At 40.8% G+C, this 26,193-nt stretch overlaps 1 protein-coding gene across 1 annotated transcript in view; it reads left to right on the top strand.

Moving 5' to 3' along the window:
- Positions 1 to 4,034: 4,034 nt before the first annotated feature.
- NALCN (sodium leak channel, non-selective) overlaps positions 4,035 to 26,193 on the top strand; it is a 263,906-nt gene continuing 241,747 nt past the window's right edge. Inside the window, exons 1-3 of the mRNA XM_060079639.1 lie at positions 4,035 to 4,102; positions 21,028 to 21,174; positions 24,046 to 24,228. Of these exons, the coding sequence (XP_059935622.1) occupies positions 21,067 to 21,174; positions 24,046 to 24,228 (291 nt within the window). The 5' untranslated portion in view covers positions 4,035 to 4,102; positions 21,028 to 21,066. The remainder of the gene's footprint in view (positions 4,103 to 21,027; positions 21,175 to 24,045; positions 24,229 to 26,193) is intronic.

Genomic DNA, 26,193 nt, shown 5'->3' with positions numbered 1-26,193 from the left:
ACCTTCTCCTCTTCCCTCCCCCACTTACCCTCCTGAAGCCATTAACTAACAGTCATTAGTCACCCAATGACTGTTGGGTGAAAGCCCAGCAAATTTCCTAGGTTTAGACATCTCTGAGGTGTAAGTTATAATTCAGCATTCCTTCACATCATCATGTTAAAGCCTACTCTCTGTGAATCTTACGCCTCAAATCGCTTCTTTTTCCTCTTTCTCTCCTGCTTCCACTTTGATTTACCCTGGGAGCACTTCTTTTAAAATTAATTGTACACACATATTCATCCCAGTGTCTGCTTTTGGGAAATTCAAACTAAGATACCATATCATATATTTTCCGTGTACTACATGTAGCACCTAATGTTATGTGGGATATCTTAGTTCAAACCACAAGCAATTGCTGCTATTCAACTGTTTATGACCAGTGAAGATGGTAGTGATCTAATAGTTGTGATCTAACAATTGTTGCTCAGTATAGAATGGTTGATCAAGAGGTAATTAATTACTTAACTTGGAGAAAAAGATTGGGTTAGATTTAGCAATTGTCTTTGTGAATTAAAAAATTCATATAATAATAATAATAATAGCATATAGGCATATACACAAATACAAAATAAAATTCATGATAAGCAACCATTTTATATCCACTTATAAGGTGACAAAGGCAGGAAATAGGCTTAAATCAAGAAGATTTCTGGTGACTATTTGGAAAAACAAATATACTCTTGGATCACTGGAAGGCTTTTAATAACAAGAAAATTGTTGCTGGAGTCTGCAATTTTAGTTAAAAAGATCCATTACATCAATGGCTTAATGTTACATAAACACAACAGCCAGATCATATCTATACTTTTTATTTTGTTATATAATGCTGTGAAAATTTATAGCTAAAACAATTTTATAAGTTTTTTCACTGAAGGTTCTTATATAAGAGAGGCAACAATATTGTTTGTATAATTTAGTTATCATCCTGCCTAGATGTAGATACTGAATCTAATGGCCTCTGCAGGCTTTTTCCAGTCTTACAATGTGAGGATGTTTCAAAAATTAATGAGGACATACTTATTCAACATCATCCTCTATTTTATTTTCACACTAAAGTAGGAAGCTTCAGTTCCCTGGTAGTTTAGTAATTAGACATTATTACAGCTGTGTTTTGAGATTGCTTTCTTGTAAGAGAATGGAAAATTTTCTGTTCCTAATATAAAAATATTTGACAGCCTCACTAGAAATACCTTTTGCATCAAAGGGAAAATTATTCATACAAAGTGTTTAATCTTGGACAATTAAATTTGGGAACTAATTGGTATTTAGTTAATTCGTTAAACAAATATTGATTGAGCACCTTACTGGGTAAAAAAAGTTTTAGACAAAGCAAAATAGGGATGCAAAGGCTTATAAGGTTAAGTTTAAGGGCCTTTAAATCTAAATAAGTAGACGTGTTTATAACTAATTACCATAAAAGACAGTATGGAAACAAGACTAGGACCAATTTATCCACTGGAAAATATTAATGTAGAATAATACATCAGGTGAATATATTTCTCACACCTTTTAGAAATGTCCCTTGATTACTTGTGATCTTTAAGGAATAGATGTGTTTTGACAGAGTCAAGCTGAAAACATCTCAGAATCAACTTTGCAGGTTACCACTGAGATTAATGAGGTTGAATAGTTTTGGAGAGAAACCACAATGCCTATTTCTTAAAGAATCCTTTTATTTACTTGACATTGTCCAAATGGCTTCATCTTTCTTTCCCCTTGATAATATATTTTCTCATTTCTTTTTTCTCTCTGTAGATATCTTCCATGAGCAAAAGGGCTATTGAATTCAAAGAAACCTGTGTTAGCGCAAGATTCATTGACTTCAGAAAGTAGCCTAAATCTGACTTTATCTTCTTAAATTCTATTTTTTTTTATTTTGGGCCCAAACAGGTGCAATATTGTAATACCTGCAGGAATAATGTGATGTGGAATCAATGAACTTTCACAAGAAGCCTTGCTACTATGGTATTGGGCTTGAAGATATTGTATTATTTGCCAGGATAAACTACAATCCGGAGAAAAACAGATTTCATAGGAGTTACCTTCACTCATGCAACTAAACAAGACTAGGAAAAAATATGCATTTCTTATAATAAATTCATAATCAATAATTCAAGTGGGTCCTTAAGATTATCAGTAATCATGTTCCCTAGTGCAGCCACTCCCCCACTGTCCTAGTTGACAATTTCCCAACTTATTTTTCCCTCAAACCTCCAACACATCCTTCCTCAATCTTTACCCTCACTTGATGAGTTTCTGCCTCTTTCAGTGAAATAAAAAATAAAATCAATTAGAAGATAATTTCCACAAGCTCATGCCATCCAATTCCCCACCTCCCTGCATTTAGGACCTGACACTCTACCTTCTTTCCTGTTAATATGAATGAATGTATGAATCATCTGTGCTTCTTTGTCAGGCCAGCCCTCCTTTGTCTAGTGAAGCTCAACCCTCTCTTCTACTCAGGGACATGCTTTACTTACTCATCATCTTCTTGCATCACCAAGTTTTCCCCATCCACTGCATTAGCAAAAAATGTATTGTTATGCCTCCCATCTTAAAAAGAATAATGATTGTCTTTTCTCCACTTCCTCTTTCAGCTCCCACACCATTTCTCTCCAAATGTTTACAGCAAAACTCTTTGAAAGAATTGTCTATCTGTAACTTCTGCATTCTCATCTCCCTGGCCTCGAAATGATTGTGTGTCGATTGTGTGTCCATTTTGTGTTGTGAAGAATATTTCCATATGGTTTCATTTGTTTAAAACAGCTTTTTATATAGTTGGTCTTTCTAAAATCTTCAGAAAAATATATTCCACATGGTTCTGTATTTCATGAAATGCTAATTATTTTTAAATTTCCTCTAAATAATAAAAAAGTGCTAACACTGGCCCAATGTGAATAGATTGTGCAAGGGTTATTTTTTTCTTTTTTGAATGATAAGTTAATTAAATATGCAGAACTAGAAATTTTATTTTAAAAATGTGTGTATGTGATTTTACTCCCATCTCTTGGACTATAATTTTGTAATAGGGAATTGTTCTTTGGTTTGGGGTTCTGATTTCTCTTCTAGAGGAAGTTTCATTCAGTTTTCTCTCTCCCTGTATTTATGTGCTGTGTGTGTATGATGCTTGTGAAGACAGGACCACACACAAGCACTAAATCACTGTCAAGGATTCTTGGTGGGTTTAATATCTGACTACAAAGCAAGATGCCAGCGCCTGAGTAAACTTTTCAACAAATGCAGCTGAGAGGATAATGTCCCCTGGGTCTGAGCAGGGTGCTCAAATTTCCAAGATTTCCCCAAACCTGCTCCGCTGGGAGCCCCAGGAAACATCAGGTGCAGCTTCCTGTCCAGGTATCCTTACAGCGCCTGGAGGTGACCACTTTTTGAATGGGCATCCAGCCTCATGCACATAACGAAAGATTTTAATGTTAAGAGAAAATGTAAACATGCTTAAAAGAGATCAACGTCACCGATGCCCTCATGATTTAGCAGTTTCATACACAAAGGTGAAACTAGTCCGCATCCTCAGATACTGGGTCCAGTAAGACAAGACTCCACGTACACGGGCCCCTCTCGCCTGTCCGCCGTGGCCCTACATGTGCCCATCCCGAGTGCGCGACGAGCGCTCGGTGAGCACACCAGGGAGCACAGGAGGAGCAGCTGGTAGGGGAGAGCCCAGCTGCTGCTGCTGGGAGGCTGGGCCGGTGGCGGCGGCCGGAGACAAGGAACCTGATTGCACCGACCTTCCCGCTCCCCTCTGCCGTCTCCTCCCTTCAGCCCGGGGTGCCTCCAGCATCCCAACCCCTGCGGCAAAGCCAACTCTGATTTTTAAAAAAAGGCAGAAAGAAAAAACCCCTCCCCCCCGCCCCCGCCCTCGCCCCAGCCCCCGCCCTCGCCCTCGCAGGCCCAGCATCCCGGGTGGAGCGCGCCGCCGGAGCCGCGGAGGTGAGGGGCCGCGTCCCCGCGGTGGCTGCGCGCCCCGCCCGCCGCCGCGTGCCGCCCGCCACCCGCCGCCGCCGCCGCCGTGGCACCATGACCGCTCTGAGCGCCGGGGTTACAGGTTAGTGACGGCCGCCGGAGGCCCGGGGGGGCGCGCCGGTCGCTCTGGTCCCGGCCGGGCGGCCCAGACGGGCCGGGGCGGGGGGCGAGGGCCGGGAGCGGGGCGCGGGGCGCGGAGCGAGCGCCCCCCGGGCTCCGCGGGGAACGGGCGCGGGCGGCCGCGAAGCGCTCCCCTGCCCCCGCCGCGGGGTGCGCCTTCCCCGGCCTCGGATGCGCGCTGGATGCCCCGGGCCGCCAGACCTCGGCCTGCCCCGCCGGCACCCGGGGCCCAGGTGCCCGGGCTTGAGGCGGATGCGCAGCGCTCCCCGGGGCCATCGCGCAGGTGTGAGGGCCGCCTGCCTCGGCAGGTTTCCGGGCCGGCCTTGCCCACCCCGCCGCCAGGCTCCTGCGCGTCGCTCTGCGCTTCACATCCCTTCTTTTATGAATTGGCCTGTTTGAGTGGCTGTCATTAGGGTGGCCACACGGCGAGCAAAGCAGGGTCCTGCCAGAGCCACACCGTTTTGTCATTGAGCCCTTAAGAGACCGGTGTGGGTCTCCTGGCTGGAAACTCAAGGCGGGCCCAGAACCCTGAGCAGGGCTGTGTCTCTCGGACTCAGATTTTCCTCTTTCAGGGTAGCGTGATAAGTCTAAACGCAGGTCCTGATAAATGCTTGAAATATCATAGGGTAAATCTTTCAATTTTAGGCATAATTGTTCAGGGAATATACGATCAAGGATGCGTGTTCAGACACACTCAGGTTCAGGCCTCGGAAGGATGTGTTTTTAATCTCATGTTTGTACAGTCATCAGCTAGGCCTGGATTGCCCTGGCGGTGAGAGTTTGTGTACGAGGAGGTCCGGTTTGGCGAAGACCTTTAATAGGGATCAGGAAGTAACGGGTGGCTATTTTTTTAAAAAATTATGATTCATATTTTCATAGCTACAACTGTGACTTGAAATTAAATAGGAGAGGAGAGGTTGGCCTATGGCAGTTATCCGCAAGGCAGATATAGAGCAGGAATGGTGTTTTTTTTTTTAACATTCAAAGATTAAGTTTCGACAGTTCTAAATAAAAATCATGGCTTCTCAATCCTCTACAAAAACAGCAAAAATGTATTTCCTAATTGGTGCGCTTTCGTTCTGTGGGCCTTTGATGTTGGATTTTCCATTCATCTCTAGTATATTTGATCTGGCTGTTGCTAAAACCAGAGTGAAGGAAAAGTCGTTTGAGAGAAAAATGAAAAAGTGAACAGGCTGGTTGGACCCACTTGGAGTTCATAGAAGATGTGACATTTTGGCAGAGTAGATGGTAACCGTACTAGGAGCTCTGCAAAAGTTGAAGACACGCCGTGTGAAATGGTGGTCAACTTTAGCTATGACATAGTCCAAAGAGGAAAAATATTACACTTGTAAAAGAAAAAATATCGACTTGAAATCGTAGCATATGCTTGCGGTTTAGAGAATTGGAGTTTTGGGTACCATTTTTTTCTTCTTCTTTGGGTAGGGCATTTCTTTGAAATGAGTTCCATTTGCTTCTCTTCTCTTTCCTGCGTCCATTGTGACTGTGTATATGTGTGTGTACACTTGGGCAGGCATGTACATATTTGTTTCATCCTTTATCAATGATGCTGTGATAATTTTAGAATTTTCATGGCTATGTGAATATATCCCAGGGGAAGAGTCGCAAGTTTGTGAAGAAAAAAAAAACAAAACATCTCCCCATAACATTGTATCCCAATGTAAACCAGGCGCTGGGCTAGGAGCTAGAGTTTCAATAAGGAAAAGAGATAGACCAGGACTTATGAATCTGTCAGGAAAGACAAATATGCAATCAAGTGGAGAGACAACGAGATAGCCTAGTTTCTAGTTTTGATTTGGAAACTATGACCTTCAGTCTAAACAAACTATAAATTGCGCCCCCACCCCATCAACACTTTGGAGGTTGTCATGTTATATGATTCTTACCTGTCTCAAGGACTTGTGCAAGAAGTTTTTACACCTTCAAAACTCGTTGTGTGCAAACTTTTAACATTTTAAAATTAATCCTTTCAATTTAAAAATAATTAGATATGAAAGAAATGACAGAAATGATTGTGAAAAGAGAATAACCAACCATAGTCCCAGTAACCTAATACAAAAGATTGTACTATCTGTGTATTTTAAAGACTATATGACGTTTGTGTAGCTGTGGTCATGTGTTGTACATTTTTTATGCTGTTTTTTCCATTTATTATTTGTCATAAGTATTTTTCATGTTTCTATACAATTTTCTTTCTTAAAAAATTATAAATGGCTATATAAGACTATGCCCTATGAATATAGGCTCACTTAACATGGCTATAACTCTATCATGGGATATTTGCTGTTTCCAGCTTTTCATCATCATAATGTTCTGATAGATAGTTAGAGTATAGGGATTTATTTCTATTGGAAATTATTATTTTTCATGATAAATTCCAAACAGTGATATTCCTGGAAAAAATGGATTATCTAAATTAAGTAGATATATATTATATATAAATTTATGGAAATACATATTATAGGTTATGGATATGTACATAGCTCCAAGTTGACTTTCTAAAGGTTATAATTCTGAATAAGATGATTTATATGCTTTCTGAGGTAAATCTGCCTTCTTTTTAGTATTTGTGGATCATCTTCCCTCTTTTACAGGAATAATAGAAGATAAAATATCTTGGATTTATGACCTTTGCACTATATAAAGACTTGACCTTTAACAAATTCATCTGAAATCCAGCTGATAAAATATACCTCTTAGAGTAAAATCAAAGTAGGAATGCTATAAAAGTTGTAAAGCTGAATAAAAAGAGTAAGTAAATGCGAGGTCTTTTAGGAAAAGTGATTTTTGAGCTCAGGTGTCTAATTCTGCTTTTTGCTTTCCTACTCAGACTTCAAATAAATGATCAAAGGAATTTATATAATGAGAAATCTGTGCCCTAAAGGTACAGAGAGAAGAAGACCGTTTGTTCCTAGGCTGTCAACCCTAAGGCATTTCTTGTAGATTCAGTACCGATGGAACTGGGCTCATGAAACTGATGGGTAAAACTAAGGTTCAGGTCACAATTCCCTTTCTCAGAGATTTGTACAAAAAATAAGTAACAGAGCTTCTGCAGAAGCCCTTAATGTGAAGGGGTGAAGGTTAAAGGTGGAGCATTCTATTGGTAAGACGGAATTCATTGACTTCTGAGGCAGTTTCTCCATGAGACCCCAGGGCAAGGGCAGCCACACCAAATAGAATGTGCTCAGATGACAGGGACTGACCCTGTGAGTCCAGAGGTTGGGGCAGGAGACGGGGTTCCGGGGAGGGAGTCCAGGAGAATTAGAAGTATGAGAAGTCAGAACACTGCAGCCAAGGGAATCATTTATGCAGAGATCAAGAGTGAGACTTACCTCCGGTTATGCAAAGGAAGGAGATGAAAAGAGGACTTTGTTTGGGGCAAGGATGCTATATGTGGAAGACAGCCAACACAGACACACAAATAAGTGCTCTTCCTGATGGGGAGAACAGAGCAAATGGAACACAGGCCTTGTTCTAAGGGAAATATAATAATTATTTTGTTTTAGATGGAAAGATATTCAGATGAAGATGGGTTATCATGGACCAGGAAAAATTAATTAAAAGTAGCCCACATGTAGATCTAGCCTGGTGAACACTTTGAATTTGAAAAATAAAAAAAGGAAAATATTCCATCAGTATTTTTATCAAGTTGAAAAAAACTATTCACAAGGGAAAATTTAGACTAGCTTCATTCTCCTCCTCCAAAATTAAAGGATCAGTAAAATACTGAAAATGTGTAATTCTGAAAAATAGCAGAAGATTGTTCTCTTACGATACTAGTACGGATCAAAATGAAATATAAAAAAGATGAAGAAATACATATTAGGCACCTGCTACCAAAAAAAATAAAAGGTGAAGTAGAAGTATGTAAAAACAGAATAGTTCAAAAAAGAATTAAATGAGGAAAAAGGACCTTATAATAATAAAAGTTGCTATCTTTAATAAAGTTATAATTACAAGCTTTCTATATATAATACATCTACTAATTATCATAGCATTATAGTGTAGACAGCCAAAATTATTCTTGTGTGTATTCATTTTGGGCAACATGGTCCTTAGATGTAGTATTTCCTCAAAAGCTCTATGACCTACGATGGGATAAGGAAGCAGCATTTCAGCTTAGGAAGTAAAGAAAACAACAGAAAAGAACTAGAGAGGTGAAAAAAGAGCAGAATGTTTAAAAACATAAATGAATTCATGATGAAATAGAAAAGTTTTAGATCTGATGGAAAAAAAATAAAGCCCAGCATTCCAGTCTTTAAGGCCTATTAATGTATAGCTATCTGTAGGAGGCATCAGTGTGCCAAGAACTAAGAATGAGGTCAAGAAGGAGAAAAATAAGAATGGGGGCCAATGAAGGAAGGTGTTGGAGAAACTGGGCATGAAACTCTAAGGATGGGTAACTGACCTCAGACTACAAGAATGGAAAAGGAGAGCTGGATGGTGATTTATCAATAGAACAAATGCTAACAGAACTTGGTGGCTGAACCAACAGAATGAAAGGGAGGAGTGGGTGAGGAATGAATCGAGGACCTCAAGTTTGGGTGATTGTGGGCATTTTTCCTCCTATTTGTAATGCCTAGGTAGAACAGTGAATCACTTCTTTATCTTTCAGTTAACTGTATCTGCAGGTTAAATCCTTTGCTTCTTTATTTCTTTATTAGTTCTTTATTGTTATTATGAAATCCACAGGAGATCAGCTTCACATATCACATTTGGAGTAGAGGAAGGATTTTTTAAAATTACTTATTATTTCTGAAAAGTACAAATTATGGAGGCCTGTGTCAGACAAGATACAAATTTGTATCAGACAAGATATGTCAGTGATGGCTTAAAATACTATTGAGTATATGTTATAAAATTTGCCTCGGGTAAAAAAAAGGTAATTCAAGTATGGAAACTTCCTTGGCTATTCCTCCCAGGAGCTGAAGCTCCGAGAATAAGATAAATAGTGTAAATAGGGAAGTTAAATGTTCAGAACTAGAGCTTGTTGGATTAGTCTTTCCATTTCTCTCAATTCCATATGTCAATACTTTGTGGAGAAAAGAAATTTTAAACTCTGGGGAGCCTCAAAACAATTTTCTACTTTTTATTAAGTAAAAATTGAAAGCAATGTTAAAAGCTAGTTAGTTCAACTAGACAAATTGTTTTTGCTTTGTTCCTTTCAAGAAATGAATAGCCATATTCTAGACTAGAAAATTATGGTAGAAAAGTCAAAGAAAAACCAAATTTCTTAGTTGTCTTCTCATAAGACAAAAATGTATTCTTGTATATCAAATATATTCAAATATATTTCAAATATATTTAAATATATCAAATATATTTTTGTGGAAAATTCTGAAGTTCTCTGAGGAAAACTTAGAATATACTTTATATACATTCAGTTATAGATCAAAATTTTTGTCTCAGATTTCTATTTTACCTTTATTATTTATACTAGTCTCTCTTATTTTTTCCCCCAATAACCAGTCTTGACTATCACCTATAATTTCTGTAGTGTCAAAATGCTCTTCTGAGCATCTAGACCAGTGGTTCCATCACTATCTCTTGAGTTCCATCTCTCCAGCACTGGGAGAGTGTGTTAAGAATCACCTGGGGAGTGTTTTTTTAAAACACCATTTCCCATACTTTACCCTGCAAGGTTCTGTTTTAGTATGTCTGAGGTGGAAGATGCCCATGGTTGAGGGTGTTTACAAACCTCCCTAATGATTCAGAAGTTAACCATCTTTGGAAACTACTATTTTAAAACATTCACCATTGTCCAAATTTTGTGAATCCATATTACAAAATTAAACAACCACACACATACATAAATAGATAGCTCCTTTTCATTTTCCATACTATTTAACTACTGTATGGAAAAGTTTTGAAAACCACCGTTTTAACCATCCATCTTCTTTGTCCAACCATTGCAAATTCATTACAACTTTAATTAACTACAATAAAAAGAGACAATCTCCTTTTCTGATCTTTCATAATATTTAAATGATAGTAGCAGTTTCTTAAAATAATATGCCCGTCATTGGACTATTGGATGATGAAAACCCATGAAACTTCTGCCACGACCTGGAGGAAACTGGACCTTTCTAAAAAAATTATACCATCAGCCTGTGGTGATTTTTAACTCTGATACTCTTTTCTTAAAAATTTCCTACACCTACCTTGTACCCAAAATAACTCACAAAATTAAAAATGCATATCCTTTCTAAACTTGGGGTGAAAGGCTAGGGCTTGTTAAAAGGATTGACTGAATTTTCTGAGTAGAGAAGTTGGAAAGAGGCTGGTCAGCCTACATGTGTGAGCTGATTGCCTCATTTTGTAATCAATACAGTGATTTAGGAGACAAATACAACTTCTAACCCTCTCCTACTGATGGGCTGTTTTAGTTTGGCATGCAGGGTGCAGTGGTGTTGGGACATCATAGTCTATCCTGAATTCCTTTACCAAATCTAGTGATTTTTTTTTTTTTTTTTTTTTGCGGTACACGGGCCTCTCACTGTTGTGGCCTCTCCCGTTGCGGAGCACAGGCTCCGGACGCACAGGCTCAGCGGCCATGGCTCACAGGCCCAGCTGCTCTGCGGCACGTGGGATCTTCCCGGACCGGGGCACAAACCCTTGTCCCCTGAATCGGCAGGCAGACTCTCAACCACTGCGCCACCAGGGAAGCCCAAATCTAGTGATTTTTAAAGGTCAAAGAAAATTCAATTTTCACAATTAAAAATGAAACAGAACTGAATCTTTGAGGAAGTAATGAGACTGTTTTGAAGTATTTGTAGAAAGAACTAGAAAAAAAATATGCTGCTTTTCTTTGGGATTTAGGAAGTAGAGTCAGTATAAAAAGTGGGGAACCATTTTCTGTTTTTAATCAGTGTGTTGACAAAAGGAAACGAGAGAAGAGCCTGCGGTTGGAGGTGGCGCTTTAAATGTTTCGCTTGCTCTGTTTGGTGGCCCATCTTGGGTGGCTCTTGCTATCCTGCTGAGACTGGACCGCGCATGTAACACTGTTTTTGCAAGGCTGCATCCCGATTTAGCTAGGGCCAAGACGTAGACGAGAAAGCACCCAAATGAAAAGTGCATTTGGAGAGAGAGAGGCAGAGAGATACAGAAAGAGAGATTGCTGCTGGGATCTGGGGTCCAGTTTTAACGATGTTTTAGTTTGCCTGCTAAGTGATGTGCTCTGCTGTTGCTAAGGCTGACCTAGAACTCAGGCAGCTGCCTGCCTTTCCTCCAACCACTAGGAACCAATTAGAAGAAAAGATGCATCGCATTGGGCCAATTAAGTTTCAAGAGCAAAGGGTACTTTGGGAACAGGAGACACTTGCCCCGGGGCATTGCAGTCTAGGTGCTGCCGTGCTCTAATTTAGTTTCACTGCTCAGACCTGGGAGAGGCCAGAACTTGGAGACTCCCCATCTCTGTTCGCTGGGGAAAGAGAAAGTTCTCTTCACAAAGCCCTGGAAAGGTCAGGTTGAAAGACAAGGACAACTGAATATCATGGGGGTAAAGGTCAGAAAGTGACCTTGGGTAAGGCACTCACGTTCTCTGAACTTAATTGTCATCTGTAAAAGAGGAATAAGGAGACACCTGTTTATCCGGGCGTGGGGAGCAGTTGATGAGATAATCCACTCAAAGCTCTTAGCCTCACACATGATAAGTCCTCAGCAAATGTCAGGTGTCATTTGTTTATGCTTAAAAACTGATGATTTCCATATTTTACTTGTCTTAAAGAAATTACAATGAAATTCATCACTGTTGCAAAACATTTGAATTGTACAAAAGTTCTTGAAGTTAAAAAGTAAGTCAAATTCTCTGCCCATTCTCTCCCTCCCTCCCCTACCTCTGTCCTCCCAACAAAATGGACTCCCTGGGTTCTAAACTTGCTTCCAGTTCATGTGGATCTGGGCAAGCTTGCCTCAGACTTTTAATCTGTACAAAGGGGGTAATACTAAAAACTACATCAAAGAGGTATTACGACCTTGGAATAGTGCCTGGCACAGAGCCAGCTTTTGATAAATGTTTGCTCTCATCTTTCAAGTAAAAAAAAAAAGTGGGGCCTCCCTGGTGGCGCAGTGGTTGAGAGTCCGCCTGCCGATGCAGGGGATGCGGGTTCGTGCCCCGATCTGGGAGGATCCCATGTGCCGCGGAGCGGCTGGGCCCGTGGGCCATGGCCGCTGGGCCTGCGCATCCGGAGCCTGTGCTCCGCAACGGGAGAGGCCGCGACGGTGAGAGGCCCGCATACCGCAAAAAAAAAAAAAAAAAAAAAAAAAGTGCATAATGCTTAAGCTTGATTCTCTTCTAAAATTATGTACAGTAATTTACAGACCACCATGCTACCCTGAGTTGATAAAATGCATAAAATTATGAGCAGCTTCAAGAGTGTGTTAAGAAATTTTATCATTGGAAGTCTCTTGGGAGATAATCTATTGCAAACTCCCAGATGGGATAGAAGTCCTTTCTGCAAACTGCACGATGTGTGTGTAGTCATTCTCTCTGAGAATATCCGGAAAGAAGTGTACCATTTCTTGGGATGGCCAAACACATTATTATGAGAAACTTTTAGATTAAACGGTTCTTTTGTTGAATAAACAGCTACCACTTGCTAACTTCTGATTGGTAGCTCCTATTTAGTCTGGATTTTCCTTGCTAGAAGAACAAAGAACACTACAAAATAGAATCACAACCCTGACAGTGCCCTGAGCTTTGCATTTTGACTATGACAGAAGGACTTCTCTCAATAAAGCTCTTCTTTCTGCCCTAATATAATCTCTGCAGAAAAACATACACTCTTTTACCCATGTATCATAAGTCAGATCTGTTTTCTATTTTTCATGTTCTCAGCACATTCGGTCAAGAATTTATGAGACTAAAACTAACTCTAAGAAATGAAGAAATCTGTCATCCTTAGGAAGTTAAGACAGCTGTCTCTTTACTACATGATGTAAGATTATCAGATGGAAGTTAGTAAATGCTTCTTTATGTGGTTTTTTTTCCCCCACAATTTAGACAAAAGATGATAAAAGCATAATAGACTATTTCTAGGATTCATCCTCAAGGAAAAAGGCTGGGTACATGCATAATAACTTCAGCTATCTGAAAGTGACATTTAGATAGATCTGATGAGGCGTTTGATGATTTCTTACTAGAAAAAAGAATCGACACATTTTTATAAATGTGTGGCTGGAATAACTATAATATGACTCATATAATACAAAAATGGATTCAGTTTTAAGAGAGGAGAATGTCTGTAGTATTTTCGCAAACAATAATCAATGCTAAGAGAGTTTAGAATTACAAGGTTGTATGGTTAGAAAGTGTTGAGGGACTTCCCTAGTGGCGCAGTGGTTAAGCCTCCGAGCTCCCAATGCAGTGGGGCCTGGGTTCGATCCCTGGTCAGGGAACTAGATCTCGCAACTCAGAGTTCGCGAGCCGCAACTACGACCCAGTGCAACCAAATAAATAAATATATTTTTTAAAAATCACGCTTTAAAAAGAAAAAGAAAAAATGTTGAAAAGTCGTTTTCTTTTTATTATCTATTTTATAATGTACTTAATTTTTGATTTAATAGTTCTGTGTATCACTTTGTCTTGGTTCATATCCTGGCTCATCTCTGTACCTAAGTTTCTTGATCTGTGAAGTGGTTCTTGTAAGACTCGAATGACATGATATATGACATGCTTAGAACCAGGCCTGGCACAGGAGAAGCCCTCAGTAAACATCTGTGTGGGAAGGAGTCTTTTACATGGCGGTCAGCTTAATTTGGGAGGAAATCAACTGATGAGCTCACTACTTTACCAAGGGGAATTTCTGTGTCTTCCAAAGCATTTCATCTCCTTTTTCTGGGTTTTTTGGTAGATTTCTGTGTGTGTGTGTGTGTGTGTGTGGGTGTGTGTAATTGAGGATTGTTTTCCTTTTTATAACGCATTCAGACTAGGGGGTATCTCTTCAGTTTTACATCACATTCGACCTGTATCACTTTCCCTTAAGCACTGTTGCTTGTTAAGATCAAGAGCATCACTGAACAGGAAACCCCGGGGTCGCTGGGGCCCAGCGTGGGAAAGCACCACGTGCCAGGCTGTCAAGGCTGTAAGAGGCGGGCTCGTGGAGGGAGGTGCAGGGTGCCCAGGCAGCACGGGACACCCGTCCTCGCTGCCCAGAGCCGAGCACTGAGTTGACCTGGGCTTGGAGAACTAGAGGACAAGTTTCAGACCCTCGAGGTGGGGAGACAGGACACTCAGCTGGGCAGAGAGAGGTGCAGTCACCCCAGGCTCTGAGGCTCCAGGGTACCCGGGGGTTGGAGGAAGGGCCAGTGTAGGTTAAGTGTGAGGCGGGGCAGAAGGATTTGGGGTAACAGAAAACAAGACAGAAATAGTGGGCTTTTCCTCCTAATTTAAAACCACGGCATAAAATGTTATGATTGTGCATTCATTTGTTCTGAATGGACACGTCCTCTGTCAGGCAGAAAATTTGGCCAGACGAAAACAGACAGTCTAACTTTAAGAACCAATGACATTTGTCAGCTCCAGCTTGAGGAATAAGCATCCCCTTTGGTCTTCACTTTGTTATTATGATGCGCTGAAGTACAGTGGAAGCTTTTAATATGCATACACCAGGCATATGGGGAAAGGCAGGAAACTCTTCTTGTTCCAAAGGAGATATACAGGGTGGTTTGTTGTTTGGGGTTCTGTGGCCATTTAAAAAAGGAGGGAGACATAGAAACATTGAAATAAGAATTGTTTGTAATGCCCACATCAAAAAAATTGGTAACCTCGAATTCAGTTGTCTCCCAAAACATGTGGTGATACCTTTCTCAACAACAAATTCAACATTGGTGCTTAAGCTAGAAGATGTGCTTGTATCTGTTTGCCCAGCAAGGCCTTGCACATGTAAGGTTGTAAATGAGCTTAGGAGACCAGAAAGGCAAGGAAGGACAGATGTTTGAAGGTGGTATTTATTAATAGTTAGGGTTTTCTGTGCCTGTATATTTATTGACAGAGAAAGATTTCACAGGATACTGCTAGATGAAAAAAAAAAAAAAGCTGGTTACAAAACGTTTAAGCACAAATACTTAAAAATAAATATATGCATGGAAAACATAACAGTATACGGAAAAGAAGATACTAAAAGAGATACACTCCAGACTTCCCTGGTGGTCCAGTGGTTAAGACTGTGCTTCCACTGCAGGGGGCACAGGTTCAATCCCGGGTCCGAGAACTAAGATCCTGCAGGCATGACGTGCGGCGTGGCCAAATAAATTTTTTTTAAAAGATACACTCCGGGGCCTCCCTGGTGGCGCAGTGGTTGAGAGTCCGCCTGCCGATGCAGGGGACACGGGTTCGTGCCCCGATCCCGGAGGATCCCACATGCCGCGGAGGGCTGGGCCCGCGAGCCATGGCCGCGGAGCCTGTGTGTCCGGAGCCTGTGCTCCGCAACGGGAGAGGCCACGGCAGTGAGAGGCCCGCGTACAGCAAAAAAAAAAAAAGAAAAAAAAAAAAAGATACACTCCGTATCCCATTGGAGAGTAAGCGCTCCAACTAAAGGAAATTTCAGGAGGAGAGAGAGCATATTTGATTATAGCTCTGCTGCGGCACTTTGCCTCGTGGCTGGCGCAATGTATGCACTCAACAAATACTTTGCCAATATAGCTGAGTGCCTAGAATTCCTGATGGTTTTCACTTTGTTTCTCGTTTTGTTTTTATATTTCTAATTTTCCTACCACAAATTTTTTGTGTAATGAGAATAAAATTAAAATTAAATGATTTTCTTCTAGTTTAATGTAAGGTTTAGGTATCTGAGGTCTAGGAAGGGACCAGTTGGTCGGCTGTCCTGGCTTGTTTGTGAATCTCGTTGTGTCTGGTAGCACAGATACAGAGGCACACTGGGGATCGACTATTCAATAGGAGGTGATGTGGAGCTAGCGACGAGGTAGTGAAAGAATAAGAAAACCAGCAGGTGGAGGTTGCAGAATGAGGGCAGAGTGGTTAGAGGCTCACCTTTAATTATCTCCTCTGCTTTTAAACTAAGTGCGTCTGCTGTGTCAGGAACATGGGGCATTCAGGAATTCCAGGAGGAACGAGACCAGGCGTGTTTTGCTACTGCTGAATCCACATCACCTAACACGATGGTTTGGATGATTTTTTTTTTAATGAATGCATTTATGTAAGCATGAATGAATGAAAAACCTCTGCTGGCAATGAAGGCCGCTCCACCAAAGACAAAGAAGTAAAGCTTGGGGAGAGAAGTTGGAGGGATATTATTGAACATTTTGTTTTCTTAATTTCCTTCCCAAATTGTGACGGCAGTGAGATAAAAGCCCACCCTTAAATGTGTGTGTATCTTGGATGGGACAGTAGCTAAATGATTCCACTTGAACTTGAAAAGACCCCAGAGTTTGTGCACATAAATCACCAGAAGACGAGTTGTTGATTTCGATGTGTCGCCAGTTGTAATAACACCTAATGACTAGAAATAAATCAGTGACTTCTGTCTTCTTTGGGGGCTTTTTAGAATAAAATAGATGCTGTAAGTCTGCTGGAGTGGTATGTTTCTCTCGTCTACACTTTTATTCCCAAACATCAAATCTTTCAGGTGTAACAAACAAATCACATGTAGAGACAAAAACCCTTTGTGAATTAAAGTAGGGAATAGGGAGCACCGATGTGGAATTGGCAGCAGACGACAGAGGGGATACAGCTGGAAAAAGGTGCTGAAGCAGCTGAGAAAGGTTGGAGGATGGCAGGCAACGGGGTGTTTGCCCGACTCAAGTGGAGTGTGTGGGTGTGAGTATGAAAGAAACGCAAGTGAAAATCCCTGGCTCTCAGTGTCCTTGAAACATAAGGTTAACTAAGCTCCAGGAATGCCTTGCTGTTCCCATCACATGTCACGGTGCCTGGTACCACAGTGGATTCGTAGTATTTTCTGTGTGAATGAATGAATGGGAAACAGGATAAGGGGAGGTTGCCTGGGTTACAGGAAAGACCATCTCAGTGTGTTGGGAAGCTGATTCTAATATAAAAGACAGGACATATTAGAAAGGGTGATGTCAGGAATTCCCTGGTGGTCCAGTGATTACAATCTGTGCTTTCACTGCCGGGACCAGGTTCGATCCCTGGTTGGGGGACTAAGATCTTGCAAGCTGCACAGCGTGGCCGGAAAAAAAAAAGGGGGTGATGTTTGTGACCATCCAGACCTGAGGTCCCATGGCCTGGAATGGGCTCTAGTAATAGGGATAAAGGGAAAGGGGCCTTGGACATACGTGGAGTGAGGAAGGAGGAAAGAAGTCACCAGTGAGGATCTGTGACGAGGGAATCTGTGCACGTGTGGAGACCTGCCTGCGGGGACTGGGAAAGTTCAGGGCAGTAGGATCTGGGAACTGAGAGGAAGGGGTGAAGTAGAAGTATGTCGGACTGGTAGCACCTGTCCTGTTGATTTTCAAGTGATGATGGTGTTGGCATGGCTACAGTTGAGGGAGTAGCCACGTAGGTACATGACTCAGTAATAGGAGCTGCTGGCCATCGACAGATGGTGATGGAAACTGTGGGAACAGATGCTCATTTGAGGGGTTAAGTACAGAGGACAGGCACACAGGACAGCAGGTAAAGGACATGCTAGAAACCATAATGTAGAAGATGGAAGATTCAAAAGACGAATGCAAACCCAAGAGAGTTCCAAGGAGAAGAAAAGACCAACAGGGTGGCAAGTACCTCACAGCTAAAGAAAAATGAATATATTTACTTTTGGTCCAGAGAGAGCTGGGGTGGCCTGAGGAAGTAAAATATTGCTGTCACGTACTACAAAACTGGATTTTAACCATTTAAAAGAGAGCCATGAACCAAAGTGTCTTTTCTCCCTGAGTTGCCACTAGCTGTTTCCAAGTAAAAGATTCACCAATGAACATATTATAACTGTGCAGCCTCCACCCGCTGTTGAACTATTTAAATACCAGCTACTTTTAATAAGTATGAAAAAGCAACTGAAAACCCCGCTTGTCAAACTTAGCGCACTGCCTTATGAAGGACACTTCTGTAAACAGAGAGAAAAGCATCGTGTTATAAGTACATGATAGTGATAGGACTAAGATACACAGAAGCAATTTCCCATCAAAATAATAAGCGTACCTAGGATACTTAAATATTCCTCCTGGTCTTTATCAGGGGAATAATAGGTTTGCTGTACTCAGTTATATTGATTCAACATGAATGAATGTGTATGACAATATTTCTGTATATAAAGGAAAATTATTACAATTAATTGCCTCAAATTAATTTTGGATTCTTCATATATTTGTAACTTGAACTTATTTAATATTATTAAATCAGTTATAGGTTCAGTGATTTAGGAGCTAGTTGTTGATAAATACATATTTGTTGAGTTTTAATATATATGTGGATTAACCAGGTTTTCCTGGGCACTATTTGATTTGGTGACACTTTTGTATGAGGTAAATTTTGAAAGTGGATGATAACTAATGTCATTCATTGTAGTTGCACTGTTTTGGGGGCTCAAATATAGCCATCGTGGGGATTTAAAAAAAAATAAATTCTGGATGTCTACTTCTCTAAGATAACAAATCCATAATCAAAAATCGGTTTTGCTCCAGATGGAATATTAGTAATACAAGGTGCATGGAATTCATATGTGAAGATTTCACATTTATACATCAAATTTTTTTGAGACCTTAACTTATGGCCAGATCACAGACCAATAAATGGCCATTCATAAGCTTCCACTGGCTCAGTGGAAAGGTATTATGGCTAGTAGCTAGGCCTATACATTTTTCTTGTATCATCTTTGAACTACATTGTAAAACCTCTCTTTATTTCCTCCTTTGCGTTGTGTAATCTTGAAGGATTTCTAAAAGATTCTGTATCCAGTTGTTGGGTACATAGGAGACTGTCATTCAAGAAGCATCCTAAATTGAGGCCACCAGATGTTCCCCCCCACACAGTAAATCTGAGAACAAGCATAATTTGAATATTCTGCATATATTTACATATCAATGTCAAGAGTCCCTAACTACAGTTATGTAAAATAAAATTAATTAGTGCAGCCTCCTGCAAAACCCATATTCAAATCCAATATTCAGGGCAAGGCAGCCTGGAAATACCTAGCACATCTTAAAGGCAATTAGCTTCATTTCTTCTGGGAATAAGAGGGCCAGGCAGATGCCCCTACCTTGGTGCATCAAGGAGAACAGACATAGAGGTAGGCGCTCGAACACAGGGAATCGGATCAAAGACGATTGGTCCTGAGCTTCCGTGTTCTCTTTCCCAGTGAATGTTGCACACACGTACACAATCTGCAAACACATTCTTGTTCTTCTCCTGCTCCCGCGAGGATTGAGTGGCACTCGCTGACCTTGGTTAGGTTTCTTTCTCCAGCCCCGAGGAGCAGCAGAGAGCACAGCCAGCGCACCTTCCTGGGGATAGAACTACTGCATTTGCCTGACTCGTCGTCGCCATGGCTGTGTGCTGCCTGGAGGACCTTTACCCTCCCTTACCTGCCTTTAGAAATTCTCCTAATCATTGCTCAGCACCAGTTGGGTCTACTACGAACACCTTAGACTTTGTAGTCAGAGCTTCTTTTAAAACCTCAAGTTTGCTTTGGTGACCTTGGTTGCTGCCTCGAGACTGGACTTCCTCATGCTTGCATAAAAAGACAAGATGTTTCCTTTCTTCCACCAGTTGTAAAAATTAAATAACATTGCTAAGTGCCCCAAACATAGTTTATATCCAGAAAATGTTAGCTCTTCTCCTTCCTTTAAGACTCAAGCCAGGGACTTCCCTGGTGGCACAGTGGTTAAGACTCTGAGCTCCCAATGCAGGGGGCCTGGGTTTGATCCCTGATCAGGTGACTAGATCCCACATGCATGCTGCAACTAAGAGTTCATATGCCACAGCTAAGGAGCCCGTGAGCCGCAACTAAGATCTGGCACAACCAAATGAATAAATATTTTTAAAAAACCAAAAAGATTCAATGCAGGTGTTAATCAAAGGAGAAGTCTCTGTGGGTGCAGGGGTGATCAGGCACCGCCTACCTTTACAGTATCTCCTCCCACATTTTTACACTTATATTTGCTACTTGTGTCCTGAGGGCCCAACGTGTAGCTGCTGGATTGTGGCTGGTGGTAGAGATGGCTAAAGGGAGGTGACATGTATAGCAAGATGGGGATGACTCAGAACTGTGGAAATCTAAGTGGAAAGTGGGCATTTCGTCGTACCCCTCTTCAGTATGCTTTGGGTTTACTTCAGGGTTGGTAGAAGAATTGATATAGTTACAAAATTCATAAAAGAAAAAACGCTTTATTTAGAGTAGATTCTGCCCCATTCTCTCTGGCTCCCATCCACTATGGCAAGGACAAAATTGGGAGGTCAACTTGGGTCTATCCTATTGTTGGAAATAAATGTTGTCTGTGAGTGTCATATTAAATGAACCCCAGGGGAAAATTCTGAGAATGATCTGAGTAGTTTATCTGGATTGGTCAGCTGTGCTCTGGCACAGACCACCATTAAGTGGAGACAGCTCTAGGTATATGAACATAGACCTCAAAACATTTCCTATTAATCTGTGAACCCTAAGAGGCAAAGCTGTTTTACCCCAGTTCATCTAGACCCCAGTGGTCTCTGAAGTAGCACACAGAATGTTGTATGACGTGCACAAGACGATCTGTTGGGTTGAGAGAAAAAATTTCAAGTTTTTTAATTAACTTTTATCTCATCCTTTTAAATTTTCTAGCTGCATGTATTGATTATATACAGTACAATAGAGCAGGGGTGTAATTAACAAATGCCTCGGTATGCGTGGGAGACTCTGTTTTTGTGATTAGGGTAAGGATGGTTTAGGGCACTAACGCACTCTCCATTTCCTCTTGCAGACGGTGGTTTTGAACTTGCTCCCCAGAGCTAACTTCAGCATGCTCAAAAGGAAGCAGAGTTCCAGGGTGGAGGCCCAGCCGGTCACTGACTTTGGTCCTGATGAATCTCTGTCGGACAACGCAGACATACTCTGGATTAACAAGCCAGTAAGTTTCTTTCTGGAAGTGTGGCGAGGCCCACGCCGATATAAAGGAAATTTGATTCATTTAATTCAAAACTCATGTCGCTTTGGCTTTGAAATGTCTGAACTGCAGTAGAACGTGGATGAGTCTCGGAGTCTGGAGGTTGCGAACAATCCCGATGAAATAATGAGGTGCTGCTGTGAGTTATTCACAGAGGAAGGCATGAGAGGTGGTCTGGCGCCTCCTCCTCCCCTCAGAGCCACGAAATGTAGAGTTAATACCACTTCTCAGGTTGACCCAAAGCTGGAGACCGAGATGAGGGACCTGTTCGACCAGACTTCCTTTCCTTACCTTCTCATGATGCAGGGGCCTGAGGAGATAATCAGACGTTTGGAATTAAAGGTCTCGTTCTGAGTTGCACGGAAAGGTTAATGAGATAACGGATAGTGTTTCTGAAGAATTTTGTCACCTTCTCTGCCTAATTAAGCTGATGGGAACTTGAGGGGAAGCCTGGCTACACCAAGTGTCATTGTACACGAGACAGTCTAGCAGCCAGAGCTGGGGCGGAAGGCATAGTCACAGGGCTGGGAAGCTCAGCTCTAGGATCCTGAGCGGTGTAAACTCCTTTCTCAAACCAGCAGCAGGGGCTGAATTCAGGAAATGAACCACTACTCTCGCAGTGCTTGCCTTTCCCTTGACCATGATAAAGATGATCGGCCTTGGTCCCCCTGCCCTTTCCCGTCTAATCTGTCCTCAAGACTGCTTCTCGCCTGCTCACATTTCTTTCCACATTTCCGTGTCTGTTTACGTCACCCTTCTCCTTTACGATCATTGAAACATCCCGGTTACCTACAGTGCAAATCAAAATGCGTTAGTATCACATGCAAAGCTCTTTATATTGTGGTTCTAACTTGTTCAGCAACTGCCCTTTCCTGCATCTACACACACTCTGTTCACTTGTCGGTGGCTTCCTGCTCCTCCGAGATGTTCAGCCAGTTCACATTGTTTGCTTTGCCCGGAGACCCTTTCCCAGCAGATCAGATGAGTCACATCCCCCTCACCCATGAAGGTTGGCTCAAATGTGACCCCTGCCCCCATCCACTCTGAGTTTCCTCCTTTGACCCTCCCCCACCACAGATGGAATGAACCTCTTCTCTTTCCACTTCTCCTACTTTATATGTAAGTAGAAATGATATTGTATATAAATATCTATGTTATGCATATCAGACTGAAAGTAGTGATGAGTCAAAACTGTGTTGTTTCCATTTGTGTGTCCTCAGAGCCCAGCATAATTTCTGACACATAGTAGGTCTTCCATTCACGTCTAGAGAGTTTGAACGGAATAGACAATAAAGCAGTCGCTAACTTTTTCTTAGTATCCACCACACACAGAGCTTTCTGAGAACTTCTGAAGAAGGTAGTTTTATAGAGGTAGGCGTGCAAACACTAACTAGAATGATTAATGCTTAATGAGAATTCATTCTTTAAATTCACGACAGTTTTGTTGTGGGAGAACCCATCTTTTGAAACTCTTGTGTAATTAGATCCTTTGTGTTGGAGGCCCAGATGGGGCTAAATTTACACACTGATGTTCATTGAAGCACTTCCTAATTGCCATGAAAAGAACATCAACTTTTAAAGTTAATCATCAGTGACTTATATGGTATGGAATTAGCAGCATTATGTCTTCATGCAAATATTACAACTGTCATTAATATTATAACCCACTCACCAGCCTACAAGGGTCTGAGTCTCCTCAAAGTTCTGACAATTTTTCTGTTTCTCATTGTGGGTGCTTGCTAGCTTGTGTAGCTGCAGAACCATCTACTATGAAACTAAAACATCTTCTTTCAGGGGGAGTATATTAAAGGACTAATGTGACTGCATATATATATACAGGACAGCCAATAAATAACACATTGAAATTACGTTTAAAAATTGTGTACTAACTGATTAGCTAGCAATATAAATTGTGTAGGTTTAGCATGAATATGCATTAATATTTTTTATCCTAGGTATTAGTTTTCATAATAAGATGTTATACATGAGTAATTTTATGTCCTACACATATACAGATGTATACACACACATTTATCTTTTTAATTCCTACTTCTTTAGGTTGGGGTTAAGGAAAGTCTTCAAACAGCACGTGCACTGCCAGAATTGCACACAAACTTATTTTTTGGCATTTTAGGAGAGATATCTGGGCTAAATTTTTATAAAACATGTTCTCCAAAGTAAAGAGGAAAGTCCATTTATTATTAAGCTTTGAAAATATAGGATGAGAGCAGATTTTAAAATATATTTTTATACAAGGGTGTTACATATAAGATAAAATAGAAAGAAAACCCTTCTTATGGAATATGTATCAATTTATTTTAAGAAGCATTTGAGGTCTACTAGGGTAGGCCACTGTGCTAGATTCCAGGAAGTTACAATAAATATGGTCCCCGTTTCTAGGTGCTCATAATACATAAAAAACTATGAAAGTAATAGCATATCACTTTTCTATCAATACATATTTTGATTGAATCAGAATCTCCCTATATTATGGCCTTATGCCCTGGTAAGTATCAGAGCCATTGGGGTAGCCTGACCTGGTTCACATCGAAGCTTTTGCTTTTATTAATGCAGGACCACAGACAAGCCCCCTAACCTTCCTGAGTCTTAGTGTTTTCATGTGGAAATTAGGTTGCTTTGATAATTAAGCGATGTAAAATACGTGAAAATATTTAGCACGTTACAAGTATTTAACGTGTTAGTTTCCTTCTTCCTTTTCTCCCTACTGGTGAAATATTTCCATCTCGCTATTACGTTTTCCAAATAGCATGGTTCATAACACAAGTTTAGGATATTTCGTGGCATCAAGATAGTAACTCTGGACCATCTCTGCAGTGTGTTCATTCTCTGCTGCGCATCTGTGCCATCATCAGCGTCATTTCTGTCTGCATGAACACGCCCATGACCTTCGAACACTACCCTCCTCTGCAGTACGTGACCTTCGCCCTGGACACTCTGCTGATGTTTCTCTACACGGCAGAGATGATAGCAAAAATGCACATCCGGGGGATTGTCAAGGTGAGTGTTTCCGTGTTATTTAAGCTAAAAACCAAAGTGCATTGAAAATCTAAGTCAGTTTAATGCTTTCACATTAATTTCAGTCAAACAAAACGTCTCTTTATTTTATCGATATTGAAGTCTTTTTAAAAAGGGTATAACTCCAGATGTTGGTGAAAATATAATACATTAAGAATAATTAAAAAGTGAAGTCAATTGTGTAAGGCACAAAGTCTTGGAATATCTGAGAAGGAGCTAGATGGCCCCACTGCTGACTTCGTGAAGGCCAGAGGAGGGTCTTTCATGCCACCTACGGGGTGAGCACGCCACCTAGCCCAAGGAGGCACCTGTTGGTTCATGGAACGCAGAATAAGCGTCATGTGATAAATTTGCCGTGCAATGGTAATCAGCCGGATGTCATTCGCCTGAGGCATTCTGAACATATTAAGAGGGAAAAAGAAAGGACTTGAAATGGAAAGGAATTCCAGGACTGTAACACAAGAAATGTGTAACATGAAATTGGCACCGCTGGGAGACAATAAATAAATAAATAAAAGGAAAAGAAAAAGAAAAAGAAAAGGAAGAAAATTTCTGTCCCGGGATATCTCTTTCTTTTGTAACCCCAACCTTCACAGAGGGTTTTTATTTATTTATATTTTAACCTTCATTAAAAATATGTAGATGATGCTGTCTTTAAAGTATTTCAAATTGTACTATTTAGAGAGACAGTGGTATAATGAAACAGCAGAATGGGTGTTAGGTAGGGTCTGACAAGTGACCGATTTGACTCAAATCCTAGCCCTTTCTTTTACTGGCTGTATCGGCATCTCAAGTGAGGTGATTTTGATGACGAAGGGCCTTATTTTGTATAAGGGTTTCAAGACTTTAACAAGATGATGCTTAAGATATAGTTATTGGGTCAATTTTTTTGCTTCTCTTTACAACAATTCATTGTGTGCTATCTTTAAAAGAGGGGGTTCACAGTCAATGCACTACTTTTTTCACTCTTAACTTTTTAAAAACTTTTTATTATGGAACTTTAAAAATTTACACAAAAGTAGAGATTATAGTTGTAATGAATCCCTCTAACTCAGCATCAACAGTTATCAGTATTTGCCCAGTTCTAATTCATTTTAAAGCAAATCTGAGAAATCAGATTATTTCAGAGACAACTTCTTATGCATCGCTGACTGACAAAACCTTTGTTTTTACATATTGCATCTAGCACAATTAACAATAATTCCTTAATGTAGGCTAACACCCCATCCATATTCATAATTCCCCAGGTGTCTAAAATATTTTCTTTTACAGTTAGCTTCTTTGAATCAGGACTCAAAGAAGCTGTACAAAGTGTATTTGTTATCTTTTAAAATCTCATTTAAGTCTCTTTAAATCCTTTAGGTCTCAGCCCCACATGCCCCGCAAAAAAATTTTTCCATGTCATTGATCCATTGGGAAAGTTGAGTCTTTTGTCTTGCAGAATGTTCTACAGTCTAGGTTTGGACAATTGCTTCCTGGTGGCTCTATTTAATAGTTTCTGTTTACTCCATATTCCCTGAACCTTTTTGACTGTTGACCAGTAATGTACATAGGTGTCTCTTTCACCACGTGGTCACCACAAAACAGGTTGTCAAACTTCTGGATATTTGCCAATCTGTTGGGTGGCAAATGATAACTCAGTGTGGTTTTAATTTGCATTTCCATTTGACGAGTGAGGTTGAACCTGATTCTATGTATATAAAGGCCATTTTCAAGTTGTCATTATTTTTCACTCAAATTCTGGGCACTTTTTGTGTGTTAGGAATATTAGCCCTTTATGATGTAAGTTGCAGTTATTTTTCCCCATTTGTCATTGTCTTTGGCTCTGCCTGTGGTTATTGGTACCACACACACTTCTTCCTGTCCCAGATCATGGGCAATCTTTCCATTCTATCAAGTCTGCTCCCACACCTTAAAGGACTGTTTTATAGTTTTCCTCATGTAGAT

This window comes from Mesoplodon densirostris, chromosome 17 (assembly GCF_025265405.1).
Source record: "Mesoplodon densirostris isolate mMesDen1 chromosome 17, mMesDen1 primary haplotype, whole genome shotgun sequence".
NCBI lineage: Eukaryota > Metazoa > Chordata > Mammalia > Artiodactyla > Ziphiidae > Mesoplodon > Mesoplodon densirostris.
This window is presented reverse-complemented; position numbering and strand designations above follow the sequence as displayed.